The 15,000-nt window shown below is 34.4% G+C and overlaps 1 protein-coding gene across 8 annotated transcripts in view; it reads right to left on the bottom strand.

The window, feature by feature from the left end:
- The window catches only part of ARB2A (ARB2 cotranscriptional regulator A), a 363,106-nt gene that overhangs the window by 170,093 nt on the left and 178,013 nt on the right, over positions 1–15,000 (bottom strand). For all 8 annotated transcript variants that reach the window (XM_075067103.1, XM_032802756.2, XM_075067099.1 and 5 more), the window contains one exon: positions 5,305–5,523. In XM_075067103.1, the coding sequence (XP_074923204.1) occupies positions 5,305–5,523 (219 nt within the window). The remainder of the gene's footprint in view (positions 1–5,304; positions 5,524–15,000) is intronic.

A 15,000-nucleotide genomic window follows, 5' to 3' on the forward strand; every position in this document is an offset into this window, starting at 1 on the left:
CATCTCAATTGATTAGACTCTTCCTGTTGGTATGCATACTTCCACCTTTTCATGTTCTCTGTATGTATAAATATCTCCTGTCTGTGTGTTCCATTCTACGCATCCGAAGAAGTGAGCTGTAGCTCACGAAAGCTCATGCTGAAATAAATTTGTTAGTCTCTAAGGTGCCATAAATACTCCTGTTCTTTTTACAGAAATTATTGTAGGAGTCTGAAAGTTATCTGTATCTGTACATTCACATAAATTTTCTCTTCTTTTAAACTCTTAAGGGCGAATGTTCCTAAACGGTGGACCTGAGGACAAAGACACTTCAACAGTTTATAATCAGTTTCTTCCAAATTCTTTCAATGAAGGGCTTTGCTGTCCAATAGAAGTAGCAGAAGGTTCACCGAAGAGGAGGGGAGTATTTGGGCTTTAAAATTAAAATACAATATCACTAATCTAATTTGTTTTAAAAATACGTGCCCCCTCCCCAAAATCACACACTTTTACATGGAGCAAAACCCACTGAAAATAAGCATTTATAAAAGAGGAATGATGGGGTTTTGGCTAAGACACTGGAGTAGAACTTAAAGAGATCTGGGCCCTAGCTCTGCCACAGACTTTTGTGAGCTTGGGCAAGTCACTTGACCTCTCAGGAGTTGCTTGCCTGCGCTTGCACATCACTGTCTCTCTTCTGCTAGGATAAAATTAGTTTTGCACTGAATATTAGATGTTCTCCATTTGTAACTGTTGTACCTTATTGCAGTGCAGTAATATATCTTTTCCTATAATTTTTAAAGACACCAGGTTTTTGGCTTACTCATCCTGGCAGACAGCGTTTCAGGCCACATAAGTGAATGGTGCTTCTTGCTTCTTATACCTGGTAAAGGATTGGAAGGCAGATGGATTCAGACCTCGATCTAGGAAAGCAGTTAAGCATGCGTGGCTGATTAGGTGTGATGCCATTCTTATAGAACAATGAGCAGCAATAGCATGCCCTTTCCTAATTAGCTACAAGGGTTTCCTGCCTGCTGGCATTCATTTGTAGTGATTGAAGTGTTTACTTTATTTTAAAGTTCATGTCTTTTTACCACTTTTATTCTAAATATTGGTATATATTATTTTATTTGTCCAAGCCCATAGAAAAAAATCAGTTTGCTTAAATTTACTAAACACGTATATTACTTCCTTTGGTAATATAGTCTGACTGATTATGAAATATTTGTCAGTTTAAACTCTAAGAAAAGGAGAAAAATACTAAATAATGAATAAAGAATAAGCTACATCAAAGCATCATTTAACTGATGGAGCATTAATACAGAATACTACTACAAATTGTAATACCGTTGTGAAAGGTATGTATGTGCACCATGTATCCTATAATAATGTTTTATGATCCATGGCTGCATATGTACTTATGTCGGGTATGATATTTAGCATGGGCCGACTACTGATTTACATTTATGACCATCGTTCAACACAGAACAGACAGACACTTTCAGCGTAGAAAACTGCAGGGAGTGGGAGATGGAGGAAAAGATAATGTCACATTTAAGCCTATATTCTATTTGCATACGTAAAGGCTGTGCTAGGGGCCAACACATTCTGAGTTTAGCTCAGCAATTAACAAAAGCTGGAGTACTAAGTTTCTGGGGGAAGCATTAGCCAATATGTACAGCAGCAGCCTCTGGTGGTCTAAGAAAAATACTAAGTCTATACACAGGGGGTGGAAATATGTTTTTTTAAAGTATGTATGTACATATTTAGCTATTTGACTCACTTTTCAATCCAACACATTAAAAAACAGATGCTTTTAAAAAATGATCTGTTTGCAATATGCTTGTTAAAATCTGATCAGTAAGAATATTAAAATTCACTATGCATTAATTAACACATTATATAAAAGTAAAATGTCTTTGTTTCATCATTTTACGAAGTATTATAGTCGATGATCATCAGGGAGTTTTTGCGTTGGTTTGTGTTGCTGAAAAAGAAACTAAATTTATAGGATTATTACTAAATTGATGACATTTTCTGTCTTCACTCTAGAATTCAGTTGGCAGATGTTTTCAAGAACAAAAAATTCTGTCTTATTACAAACCATATTAAGCAGGTTTTCCTGCCATGTCTGACACGATGTTTATTGCCCAGACCAAATCAATCCCCTTAACAAGTTATAATGTATGCCAGCCAGTACGTTATTTCATAGTTAAGGAAACTTACAGCATGAAACAATAAGTACTTTGATCTCTCATGCTCTACTCTTAATGTAGTGCACAATCTGCTGGTTAGTCATGCTATCTGTATCCATGTGGTAAGTAAAATATTTTATACTTTGTGATAATCTTAAATGTTTAGGTCTCTGCTTTTACTTATACTGTGTATCTTGCATATTTGCATTATTTGAAATAAAAATTAGAAAATACTTGAAGGAAATGTTCATTTTAAAAAGATGTGGGGAAAGAAACTAGGTCAAACAACAAAGTAAATTTTTTTCCCAAATCTTAGAAATACTGGTTATATAAGTTAAATCATCACTCAGACAGCTTTAATTTGTTCAACCAACACTTATTCATCAGGCCATTGTAGGTCTAAGCCAGTGGTCCGCAGACCCCATGGGGCCCACAAACTATGTCTAAGGCCTGGGCTACACTAGCAGAGGGGTTCGAACTAAGATACACAACTTCAGCTATGCGAATAGCGTAGTTGAAGTCAAAGTATCTTAGTTCGATTTACCTGGCCGTCCTCACAGCGGTGAGTTGACTTCCACGGCTCCCCCATGGACTCCACTTACTCCTCCTGCTGAGGTGGAGTACGGGCGTCGGATTTGCAGATCGATTTATTGCATCCAGACGAGACGCGATAAATAGATCCCTGATACATCGAACACTACTGGTCGATCTGGCAGGTAGTATAGATGGTCCACGAAAGGTTGTTGTTACCACAGAATAGTAGTTTTCAACCTGTGGGCCATAGTGCATCCCCAGACTGTGTTTAAAATTTCAAAAGGGGTACACACTTCCACTCAAAATCTTTTAGGGGTCCACAAATGAAAAAAGATTGAAAATAACTGATCTAAGCGACCCAGAGATCATAACTGAGGTTGTCTATTCCCACTAATTAACAGTTCTTCATCAATTTTGCCAATGCATTTGGCATAAACATATCTTCCTTCAATAGCAGATATGTGTCTTTTCTTTTTACACCTGTTTGTACTTCAGTAAACTTATTTACCATGACTAGTGTGAGAAAATCCTATTTCTTTACTAATCTTGGATCTCCCCTCTCTCTGTGACAGTTTGCCTCTCTCCGTGACAGTTTACCCAATGGCAGAATAGATATAACAATGCTTATCTGCCTTATACAGGTGATATAAGGCTTAATTAAGATTTCTAAAAAATGTTTTGATATGTGCTGTAGAAGTACTTCATCACTCTATAGTATTTTAGAAGTCCCCAAATCCCATAGAATAAACGGTGCTCTTTATTGCTAATGATTGTTCAGTTTTTTTCAAGACTGATATGCAAGTGAATTGAAATGGTTTGTCTAGGCATGTAACAATCCAGAGGTGCTTTTACCTCATTTCACAAGACTCTGAACTGGTGCCTGTTGATGAAAATGTGAAGTAACCTTTCAGATTTCAGAGCCAACAGCATCAGGTGACATTTGCATACTTTTGGTCTATCCTGCTCCCAGTGAATTCAGACGTACAGAACTGGGCCTACAAAGTACACTGCACATGAAGACTTGTGCTGTTACTTTCCATGCTTAAAAAAAAGGAATTTCAGTACTCAATTTTGAAATAAGTCTTCACTGGATAAAGAGAACGGTGCAAAAACTTGCATTTTACATGTTCTTAGGGCTTCATGAAACCACTGTGTGTGTTCTATCAGGCAAAATAGCCACAAGTAGAAAGATACCATAGACAGGAAAGAAATGTGAAAGGATCACTGCATTAAAAACTAATTTTAGTCCTAATACTAGCACTGGATTGCTAGGGTAAGGCTTGATAACTGGCCCAACCAGTGTATGCTGCCTCTTTGTGAATAAGGCTGCCTCTCTCAAAGGTTGGAATTGGCTGGTTGGCAGATTGGTACAGTTCATAAAAAGCAGTGCCCTCCTGGTCACTTTCTACGTACATCTGCAAAGGTTCTTATTGTTTCTACACTCAGGAAAGTAGTTTATTTCCCGAAAAGGTATAACTTTTTGTTTGTTAATGCTTCTCACAAGACAAGTGTATAAATTTTTTAACTAGGTAGTAAAGCTAAAAATCACTGTTATAGCTAACGCACAATTAATAAGAACATGTTGAAAATTAAAATTATTCTAAAACCCGTTTTGTTGGATATTTCTCTATTTCACATCAGAATGGCATGCAAATTCTTACTGTTTTAACTGTACTGTGGCATTTCTGACATGTTTTACTGTTGAATAAAAATGCTAACTTTCATAATAAGGGCCTTGAAAATTGCATGACTCTGTCTAGAATGTATAATGCATAGTATGTATATGAAGGAGAATGTGTCAAAGTGCAAATAATATTGTTTGTGCCCCCTGCAGAATTAGAAATCCTTGGGTAGCACTGTTATAACGATCCCATGCTGCTAGCATTACAAAGTGCAAAGGTTCACTGAGTAAGAAAAGAGCAAGGGACAGAGTTTCCTCATTACACCATTCTTGAACTATTCTAGCTTAAATATGTATTAAGATATTAATAACTCTCTCCCTTTATCTGCCTTCAGAAGCTTAGCGGAAATACAATAGATGGCTGCTCCTATGAAAACAATACATTAGAGGGTAAAACTGCTACCACACAAGATGAACACCAGTATTTTGCACAATACATTATTAATTCAGCAGGTAATATATTAAAAATTATTAGGCTATAACTACTGCCCCCCAAGTATAAGACAACAACAAAATGCTGTAAATACATGCATGACATGTTGTGTAGCTAATATGTTACCTAAGCTGTATTAGGTGTTTCTTATGTATACATCTATTTATAAAACATTTTACAAAGTCTTCTTTAAATCAGTGTTTGTAACACATAATATGTTCCTTTCGGGTTTATTTGAAGTTCCTCTTTGAAAACAGAAAGCAATATTTGCAGATCTTCCCATTTGATACGTGACAAAAAAATAGCAATACAAGAGTCACTCATTTAAATGAACTCTTTAAGACATAAGTTAGTAGTGTGTCTATATATATTCTTTTTAAAAACCATAGCCATTTTTAATGTAAATATGCATACTAAATACAAAATACTTCAGCACATAATTTAGTATTTAGTAAGGGCAAATTAAACTAAAACAAACTTACTCTAATATACAACTGCACAGTTTCTTTTTCTTTCTGTGGGTTCCGATACTTTTCGTAGAAGTCACGTCGCTTCTTTGTTTCTTTTTGGATTTTATCTTTTCTCTCTCTCTTTTCTGCAGGTTCATCTGAGCTATCAGAGGACAGCTGTACTTGGGCTTTTGTCTTTTCCACTTCAATATAGTTCTCATTGGGATTCAGTACTATTACTCCATAGCCTTCCTGTTTCGGAAAAGACAAAATAAAAGATTATTAACAGAAAGATTTAAATCTGGAAATTGTTTTCAATTTATTTTACGGTTCTTAATAAAAATATATGAAAGTGATTTCATATTGGACAAAAGTATACGATTTTATAGTAATATTTTAAGAAACCTGTAGGGTTTTATTTCTGTAACTAAGGGGAAATATATACATCTACATCTATATTCACGTGACCTGCCTGTTTCACCTTTTAAAAAAAATGTTCAAAATGTGTTGGTGTTATTCATAACTACATGTTATTTTATATGATTTTATCAGAAAGCTACTAGAACTGAAAACAAAAACATTACTATAAGAACACTACATAATGACTAACAAAGTTTATGTCCAGCTAATAACACTTTTACAATAGAATGGATATCTTTCAGATAAAATCTCTGGAAACAATTCAGCACAGCTTAAAACTGTAACAACCTTTTGTCTAGCTGACCACCAGCATATGATGCACAAACTGATAGCGACAGTAACCATGAATCAATATCAACACTGATTCAGCAATACTGCTTACAAGTCAACTCTGTTAGGGTGGAATGACTTTTAAGTACCATTTTGAAGCCGCACTAAAACGTCTTTGGAATTAAGTTATGTATTGTATTCTGCAAATCCAGAGAAAAACTATGCTGTGTAGGAGATTATGATTTTAAACATCTGTGCTATATTTTTGTGCCTTAAAAAATGAAACTGTAGAAGAATACACAAATTTATGTAAGAGAAATAAATTCTCAATGAAACAGCTATTTGTTTTTATGTAATTTAAAAATAGGTTTAAAATACTGACAATCAATGAAACTGACAATCAATGTGAATAAAGTATTTTAAAAGTGGTGAGGGAAGAGACGAAGGACAAACAATTAACAAAATGGGCTCCAATTAAAAAATAAAACACTCTTTAATAAAGAACAACTTTATAATAATAAATAATATATATTTTGTATTAAGTAGCTATCAAAACAACATTATTTCTGCCTTTTTAGTTAAACTTTAATTTTACATTCAGGCCAAGTGAGAAGATCAAACAAGTCCACATACCTAGCTGACCAAAGTAAACCAAATCTATACCAACAAAAGATACTTTATTTGGTCTTGCTTTATTCTAATCTGTATAGCTATTCAAAAATCTTGTAACATATTGTGATCACTGTCAGGTAGACAGATTGTCACTTGGTGATTTTCTACAGTTGGACACACTCGACTAGTTATTAAAATCACATTTGAAGGAAGTTCCTACCCCTCTTCCTTGTGCCTGTACAACTTTTCACGCCCTTCTCAAATTTCTGCTATAACTTCTCCTCCCACCAAAACTAAGTTAAAGGACACTGCTGCACTCTGCTAAACAGGGTGAAATAGAGGCATTCAGTACACTGTCTCTGGTGTAAGGAACATAGTCAAAAAAGGTCACCATAGGCCAAAGAGAAAATTGCCTCCTCACTAGATTCTGTACCATGAGTAAGTGGTCTCCTGTCATGTTTCTTCCCTGCCCTCTCCTCTGAGTGAATTGAACTTAAAAAAAAAAAAAAAACCTGCAGAAAAATAAACAAAAACCAAACCACCATGAAGCGTTGAAATGCAGCTATCCCATAACTGGATATTATAATAATAAATAAATTACAACAACATTATTATTATTATAACTAGGAAGAGAGAATACTGTACTATTATTAAATGTTCTTCAATGTTTAAAAATGAATTTAAGTTTATAAATCTAAAATAAACCCATCACAAAACAGAGTAGTAGTTTAGTAAATCTATGTAACAATATTAGTGAATTAGGAGAGTTATATGAAAGTACATTTTTTGTGCTATGCTAAATAGTAGGAAGAAATGATCAAGTTTTCAAAACAAACTACATGAAGTACTGTGGTGATTGTAGCCTGCAGTGTAGAATGCTTTAGTTTGTTGTCCATCTTCTTGATACGTTCATTTTTGAGTGCAGACATTCTGTGTATTGATTCTTTTTTGCTTTCTACACAAAGCCAAATGCAAAATTCATGTATTCATTGTGGTTTTTATAAGTGTTACTGAAATTTGAAACTCTACATCCTCTAAAGTCTGGCCACAAAACAGACACATAAATCTTCAAAGAAGCAGAATTTGTCTAAGTTATTGATTATGTAACTGAAAATTACATGAGTCATTTGTCCAATTTTATGAGGACACAATGTCAATTTTTCACAGAGACATCAACAGATGAAAAATGATTCAATTTTTAAATTCACTACTACATAAATCAATTAAAGGATTTTTATCAATTAGATTTTAAACAGCATAACATGTCTTCCTTTACATTTTTAATTTTTTTAAAAACTTTTTCAAACAGCCTTTTCCTTAGAGCAACACTACAATAATTAAGTCTTAGCATAATCTGCCAAACAAGAGAAACTGCCTTTCAAAACTTACTGTTATAAAGATTCTATTTCAATATTGTTTTGTTTATCGGAAGTTATGTTTTCATTTGGCATTTTCTATTTTTCTTTCACAACTCAGGTTGAAGTGATTATAAGACATAAACAATGGCATCAACAAGAGAATTTGAGCTAACATACTATACTCCAGTGGTAGGCAACCTATGGCACGTGTGCCAAAGGTGGCACACAAGCTGATTTTCAGTGGCACTCACACACCGGGTCCTGACCACCAGTCCAGGGGACTCTGCATTTTAATTTAATTTTAAATGAAGCTTCTTAAACATTTTTAAAACCTTATTTACTTTACATACAACAACTGTTTAGTTATATATTATAGATTTATAGAAAGAGACCTTCTAAAAACGTTAAAATGTATTACCGGCACGCGAAACCTTAAATTAGAGTAAATAAACGAAGACTTGGCACACCACTTCTGAAAGGTTGCCAACCCCTGCTATACTCACTGATATGAAACAATATAGACATACAATGTAGCATCTATAACTGCACCAGAATTTAACCTCTGTCGGGCTGTACTACACCGTAATAACCTATTTCATCAAAAATGAATACTCATCTTTAGGTAAAAGTCCTCCCTCATGCTTCTGACCTATGAAAACAACGTGTTTCTTAGGATCCGTCAACATCTGGAAAAATTAAATAATAAGTAGCACACATGTGCAGTATCAAACTTCATAAAGATATGCACTTATTAAAATATAAAACAAAAAAGTGCAACCAGAAAATTATATGTAGAGACAAAGAGCTAAACGCTCCACTGACTTGTAAATATCCATGGGGTTACACATGCTGACGTCAATGCAGAATTGAACAAACAAAAGTTCGTGTAGTTTAAAAAACTGAAAATATTCTTTATCAACTACTAATAATCCACAGCAGAGTTTATCACAAATCATTAATATGTCTGTTTAACAAAGATGGACAACTACGATTTAAAATAATATTCTATAAAAAGCCTGTTCAGAAGCGTAACCCACATTTACTGTAATATCAATAGAGAGGCAAACACTAATCTCGCTTTCAGCCTAGATGCATATGTAGTGTTATTGAAATACTGGACATGATGAAGTCTTTCATTAAATAAATACATGTTTCTAGGAGAATTTCTTAAGGCTGTGTTCATTTGTAAAAAGTTAGATACGTCATTCATATGTATAACGTCAAAGTAGCTTTTTTCTATATATCTGCTGGGTACAAATGGAGAAACTGCTCTGCTGTTGAAAAGTTATTTTACACAATAAAGTTATACTTCGTAAACTGCTACATTTTAAGCATTTGTAATTAGAGTGGTCTAATTTTTTTCTGTCTCAAAACACAATAATCCCCACAGTTCCTCAACTGATTGTTACAAACCAATCCTAACGTACTACCATATCTCTGAGAGAAGAAATATGTGTTGTAGTTAATTAACTCCAAGTTTGTTTACATAGTACATCTGTGACTAGATGTGATAATAAAGACAGATATTGATAAAAGTAAACTTTATCCTTTAGTTCAATGGATGTAATTGTAGTTTCTCTATCAGAGTAAAGTAGGTAGGTTTAAATTTCCAGCATATTAATAGGTATTTCCCCAAATACTATTGCTTCAGAAAGGTAAGTTAAGAACTCATAGTCCATACAACTAACTGCTCCCTGAGGTTTAAGAATTGTAAAAGAGCACTGCATGCAAGCTCTAGTTTTGAGTCTATAAATAGAGTTACAAATGTATAATAGCTCACTTATCATTTATCCAACAGATGATTGCTAATAGGAAAGCAGACAGGTGTTAGAAAGCACAAAAATCATAAATAAGAAAGCTTGGCAATGAAAGAGATATAGATACAGAAGTGCACTAGTCACTAAAATACAGCACTACGAAATGGAATGATACTTTTGTCCTTTATTGGAACCTTACACGAGATGTTTGAAACTGAAGTTATATCCAAGTTAATTTACCCTGTTAGTCAGCAATAGTAAGGTCAAAGGCAATCTAAAATATTTGAGATACATTCTGAATCTTTTCAAATCTCTAGTGGCTGGCTAAATGAATAATGAGCTGAAAGCATTCAGCCCTGCATATTAATCCACCAAAACGGAATGCCATATGTGACCAGAGAGGTCAGGGGCTAGAGTGGAATCCCTTGACCTACGTAACTATCTTTTTGGCCTGTAAGTAAGGATCTGTAAGAGATCATTTTCCTAAGCTTTATCAATCTGATTTTTCAAGTTCAGAATTCTATTTAGACTGTTTGCAACAAGATCAGAGATAATCCTCAAGGGAAATGCAACTCAAAGTGCTTAGGTCTGTAAACTAAATCTGCCCATGGTTAAAATGGACATCACAATGTTCATTCATCTTTTTGAAAGATGTATGTTCTGTTTATTTCTCATCTTTTTCATGAGAAAGGTACATATATGTCATTGTTACCACATCCTAGGTGCAACAGTGGGATGAGGTCATGACAACCAATCAGAAGTCACTAGTGAAGCGTTAAAGTAAACATAGCTGTTGGAGATGCAGCTCAGCTTGAAAAATGCCCCCTCCATTATTTGAGTAATTTTCTCAAGACGTGACCTGAGACTGAAACGCCTGAAATGTCAGTTGACTCCGTTTTGTGTTTCCACCCAATGTGCATTTTGGCAACTGCACCCTGCTAACACTTTGTAATATTTTCATTCCAGCTACACCTCAACTCTTAGCTCCCAGGATTCCAGTGCTGTGTCCAAGTGTCTAAAAATCCTGTGTTACTGCCAAATATACATTGTCCCAGTAAGTTCCCAACTTAAAATACCTCATCAAGTTAGGCAGGAAAAGAAAACATGCCACAAAAAGTTTTTAGAGGACCACCTGTTGTCTATTATTTTTACATAGCACTTACTCATAAATCATAACACAGGGTAATTAATCAAGCTGTCAAAGAGAAGGTCAAAGGTTATGTGGGGGAGTCAGAAGGTCATGAATGGGCTGATAGAGGTCAGGGTCACACCGCATTCCTCATTATCAAGTTGGGATGAGAGACGGCCCAAGCAAACAAAAGTGAAAGCAGATGGAGAAGTGAGTGGATAAAAAAAAAGAAAATTTCACAAACAAAAAGAAAAGTGAAAGAAGAATGTCAGCTGTCTTCAAATAAAGAGAATAGAACAGAAATACACTGAGATGTTCTCAAAAGGTCTCACACAACATAAAGAAACTACAGTTTGATTATTTAAAAACACTTAATATTACTTTTTCTGATTGATCTTCTTGCATATATTAAGCAATATTACTTGGTTCTGTAATATTTGGTTCGGCTCTGTTACACATCTTGAAGTTAGTATTTTCCAGGTGAATTAGACAAAAGTACACGATTATCTGAAGGTTGATTCATGTATAAAATTACTTCTAAATGCTAGTTTCTTCTTTCAAAATGCTTATGGATACAACCAATTAATGTTCAATAAAAAGTTATAACTTGTTTGAAAGATGTGTTAGAACTTTACTTTTCATACACATAAATACAAAAACAAAACATCATAAAAGTCCCTTTGGATGACACAACAGTTATAAAATATTCTATCATTACACTGACCTGAATTAGATGCAGAATACTGTGCAAAATTAGCTGTCACCCTTTCCTCAAAATCTTTGTTAATCTCATTTTGAATGTTTGCAGCTTTATCAACACATGCATCAATGTCAGCTCCTTGGTTACTGAACCGCTGTACTTGGAAGAAGATATAATTAAAATGTTTTGGCACAGAAAAGGTGAAATTGTATCTTCCCCTGTTCCCTGAGGAGTCTGTAAAACATGTAGGCTATATTGACAAACACATACCCTTGTCTACAGCCCTGTCATCCCAGGTCACCCAACTGCTATTTATTTCAAAACATTCAGTTTACACTTACCCATAATCACTGTTGTGTTACTAACTTTTAATGGATATAAGCTATAAAATAATAAACCTTAAATTTCTTTTTCTGACTACTGCCTTCTAATTCTTCACTGCATTTGGTCCATACCTACTTGCATCAAGAATTGTATTAATCTTATTTTACCATACACTACCTTTATGTTAGTAAGTATACATTGTTCAGTTAATATGTTTTGCTTTGTTGTTTGCTAACCTGGTGTTAATGCAACTACATGAAACAAATCAATAATATCACAATGTCAAGATTCAAAACCAGATACTTACTGTATTTTGAGTATACTTTTGAGAAGTTTTACACCTCTCATTCTCAGAACACATGTGACTTATAAGGTAGGTAACTCTAGAAGCAATATTTTGTAGGTTGCTTCTATGCATAATCAGTGACTCAAATGCCTCTATTTGTAAGCATTGTAACCGTAACTTTTGTATGATGTGCACTCCAGAACCCAAAATTGGACATACCAAGGCCTTTTCTATTTTTATTTTATTTTTAGCATTTTATTCTTCTGAATGCCCATAAACTTCATGGAGATCTACTGTACGCACTATTCCTAATTTGGAGTTTCAGTGCCTTTTCAATCACTGCCTCATTTTATCATATTTTAGAGTATACAATTAATTTCCAATGGAAAGTAAAACACACGAGAAATTTCCACATTTCTACAACATATGCTTAACTCAATATGAATTAATCTAAAATAATTATTTCCTTGATCAAACACTGCTTTTTACAGAACTGTCCTCAGTCACATGAGCACGCCCTAATTGTGAAATTTGGACTCTGTGGAAACTGAATGGGACAGAATTCAGTCCAACAACGCTGAGATAGGTTGTAGTGCACAATACAAACTTTCCACACTCACTATTTCAGGCTGGAATAATGCTTGCTTCCCCCTGCAGTTCTCTGAATTCATGTAGTTACTCCCTTGGCCAGGCCCCTACAGCCCTCTCCATGCCATCTTATTTGGATCTGTTGTGTGTTCCCTTTGTGCGGGGAGCCCATATTTCACAGGTCTTATGCCCTCCTCCATGCAACTATTTCCCTTTCTCCTTTCCATAAAGTGGAGTGCAAGATCTTGTATAAGACCTCTGTGCAACTGTGAATTTACCATGAGAGAACTACCTCCATCAAGATTTTAATGGAAGGATACATAGTACTTAGTACTTTACATTTTCAAAGCAATATATAACAAACAGAACAGTAATTAAATAATCCACACAAGATACAGATGAGTATTGAGTATTATTAGATCTATTTTACAGACAGGGAAACTAAACCAGGGAGGTTAAGTGACTTTCTGAAAGTTACACAGAAAGTAGTAGCAGAGCTGAGATTAAAATGCAAGAGTTCCTGGATCCTTCCTAACTACCTAAGGTTTTTCGAAGGTGCACATCACTTTACAATCTGAGTTCTCATGTCCAAATTCAGTTTATCAAACATTTTGCCTCCTTCACCAGAATATAAGAGCATGTTTTTCTGACTTCCTGCTGCATACATGCTATTACAGTTTTAATATTCTGGTTTTTGAAAAACAGTGGTGGAGCACAAGAAGCTATAATTAGATTTATCCTAGTAGGATATACCTCTTTTCCGCCTCTACTGTAATAGTGTTAAACCTTTTCTAAAGGCAGCTGTTTTGTGAACTGCTCAACAAATCTTTTTGGTGGGCTTAGAGGTAAGTCTGGGTTTAAGCTCAACAAATCTTTTTGGTGGGCTTAGAGGTAAGTCTGGGTTTATCACATATTGTGCTTGTAGAAGGGCAATCTGAGTTAGCAGGTCCTCCTGGTTCACCTTTTATCTGCATTAAACCATTACAGAATAAGATTAAGCATCAATTTTAGAAGGTCTAAGATTGTTTTTTGTTTGGTAGTTTAAAGAGAACGCAGTTCATGCACAATGTTTTCGGCAAAATCTTGCAGATACCCAGACCTTGAAAGATAACTCACATTTATTGGTAAGCTTTGTTTATGAGTACAATCTAAAGCTCTTCTATCATAATGAAAGAAAAATCAATTGTTTTAGTAGGTGTATGTATCTGGCCATTTCCATAAGGGAAAAAAGAAAACACTTGGAATCTAAGAGTAAAGTATCTGGCTCACACCTACCTCCCATAAACAGGTGCAATTCAGTACATCTATGCTCTTTCCTTCCCACAGTGACCTATGTCAGAAGACCTTCTTATACTTCTGCTAAATAATTTAATTACTTATGAGTTATGGTTTCTTTGTAACCTTTTAAATAACTAACTCATTAAAATGCAAAATTATGCAAAACATGATGTCACTGGGTCAAACAGCTGTGTTGGTAAAATTATGGCTGTGAAAGTCCCTAACAACATGAAAATATTAATAATTTATATTGCTCATTAGATGGCAAAAACTCTTGAAACAGATTTAGAAACGGATTAATTTTATAATCACAAAATGCTACACTACCTCATAGTAACAGATCTTTCTACCGTCTGTGACCCTTTGGTATACATAAAAATATAATAAAAATATTTCAGGTAATAAGTTTCATTTTAAATAAAACATACTGATGAAAAATGCCTTGTGAAACTTACATATGGGAAGTATTGTACTATGGTTAAAACACTTTGTTTAGGAATTTATGATCATTTAACTTTTTTTAATACATAAAATGCTGCAAAACAGACAAGGTATAAAAGCCAACAAATATGTAACAAATACTTAGCAAATTAATATCATGTGAAGGTTGATTTTATGCTGTTTAAAAGGCTAGCACTCTTCAAGCCCAGAAGTTTTTTAGAATCTGCAGAGAGACTGACAAGTATTGATGAAACTATGTAAACAACATAATATAACATCCAAAGTTCAAAATGTCTCATGTAAATGTTACACAGTAGAATTCTAGTGCTAAAATCAAAGGATAGTGAAGCTTTCGCTTCTGGGATCCTGTACTGACTGTTTTTTAGACACAGTTATTTCAAGTTTCAAACAAACAACGGCTATGTTTGAAATCCATGATAAAGATGCTAGTTACAGGTTTCTCTCGGTCCTATTATTTACCATCTTAGGCATATGTTCACCCAATATCAACAAGCAATAGTTGCACTTCTGAGTGCAACTAATATATAGTAACTCTCTTTGGTAAT

This window comes from Chelonoidis abingdonii, chromosome 6 (genome assembly GCF_003597395.2).
Source record: "Chelonoidis abingdonii isolate Lonesome George chromosome 6, CheloAbing_2.0, whole genome shotgun sequence".
Classification (NCBI taxonomy): domain Eukaryota; kingdom Metazoa; phylum Chordata; order Testudines; family Testudinidae; genus Chelonoidis; species Chelonoidis abingdonii.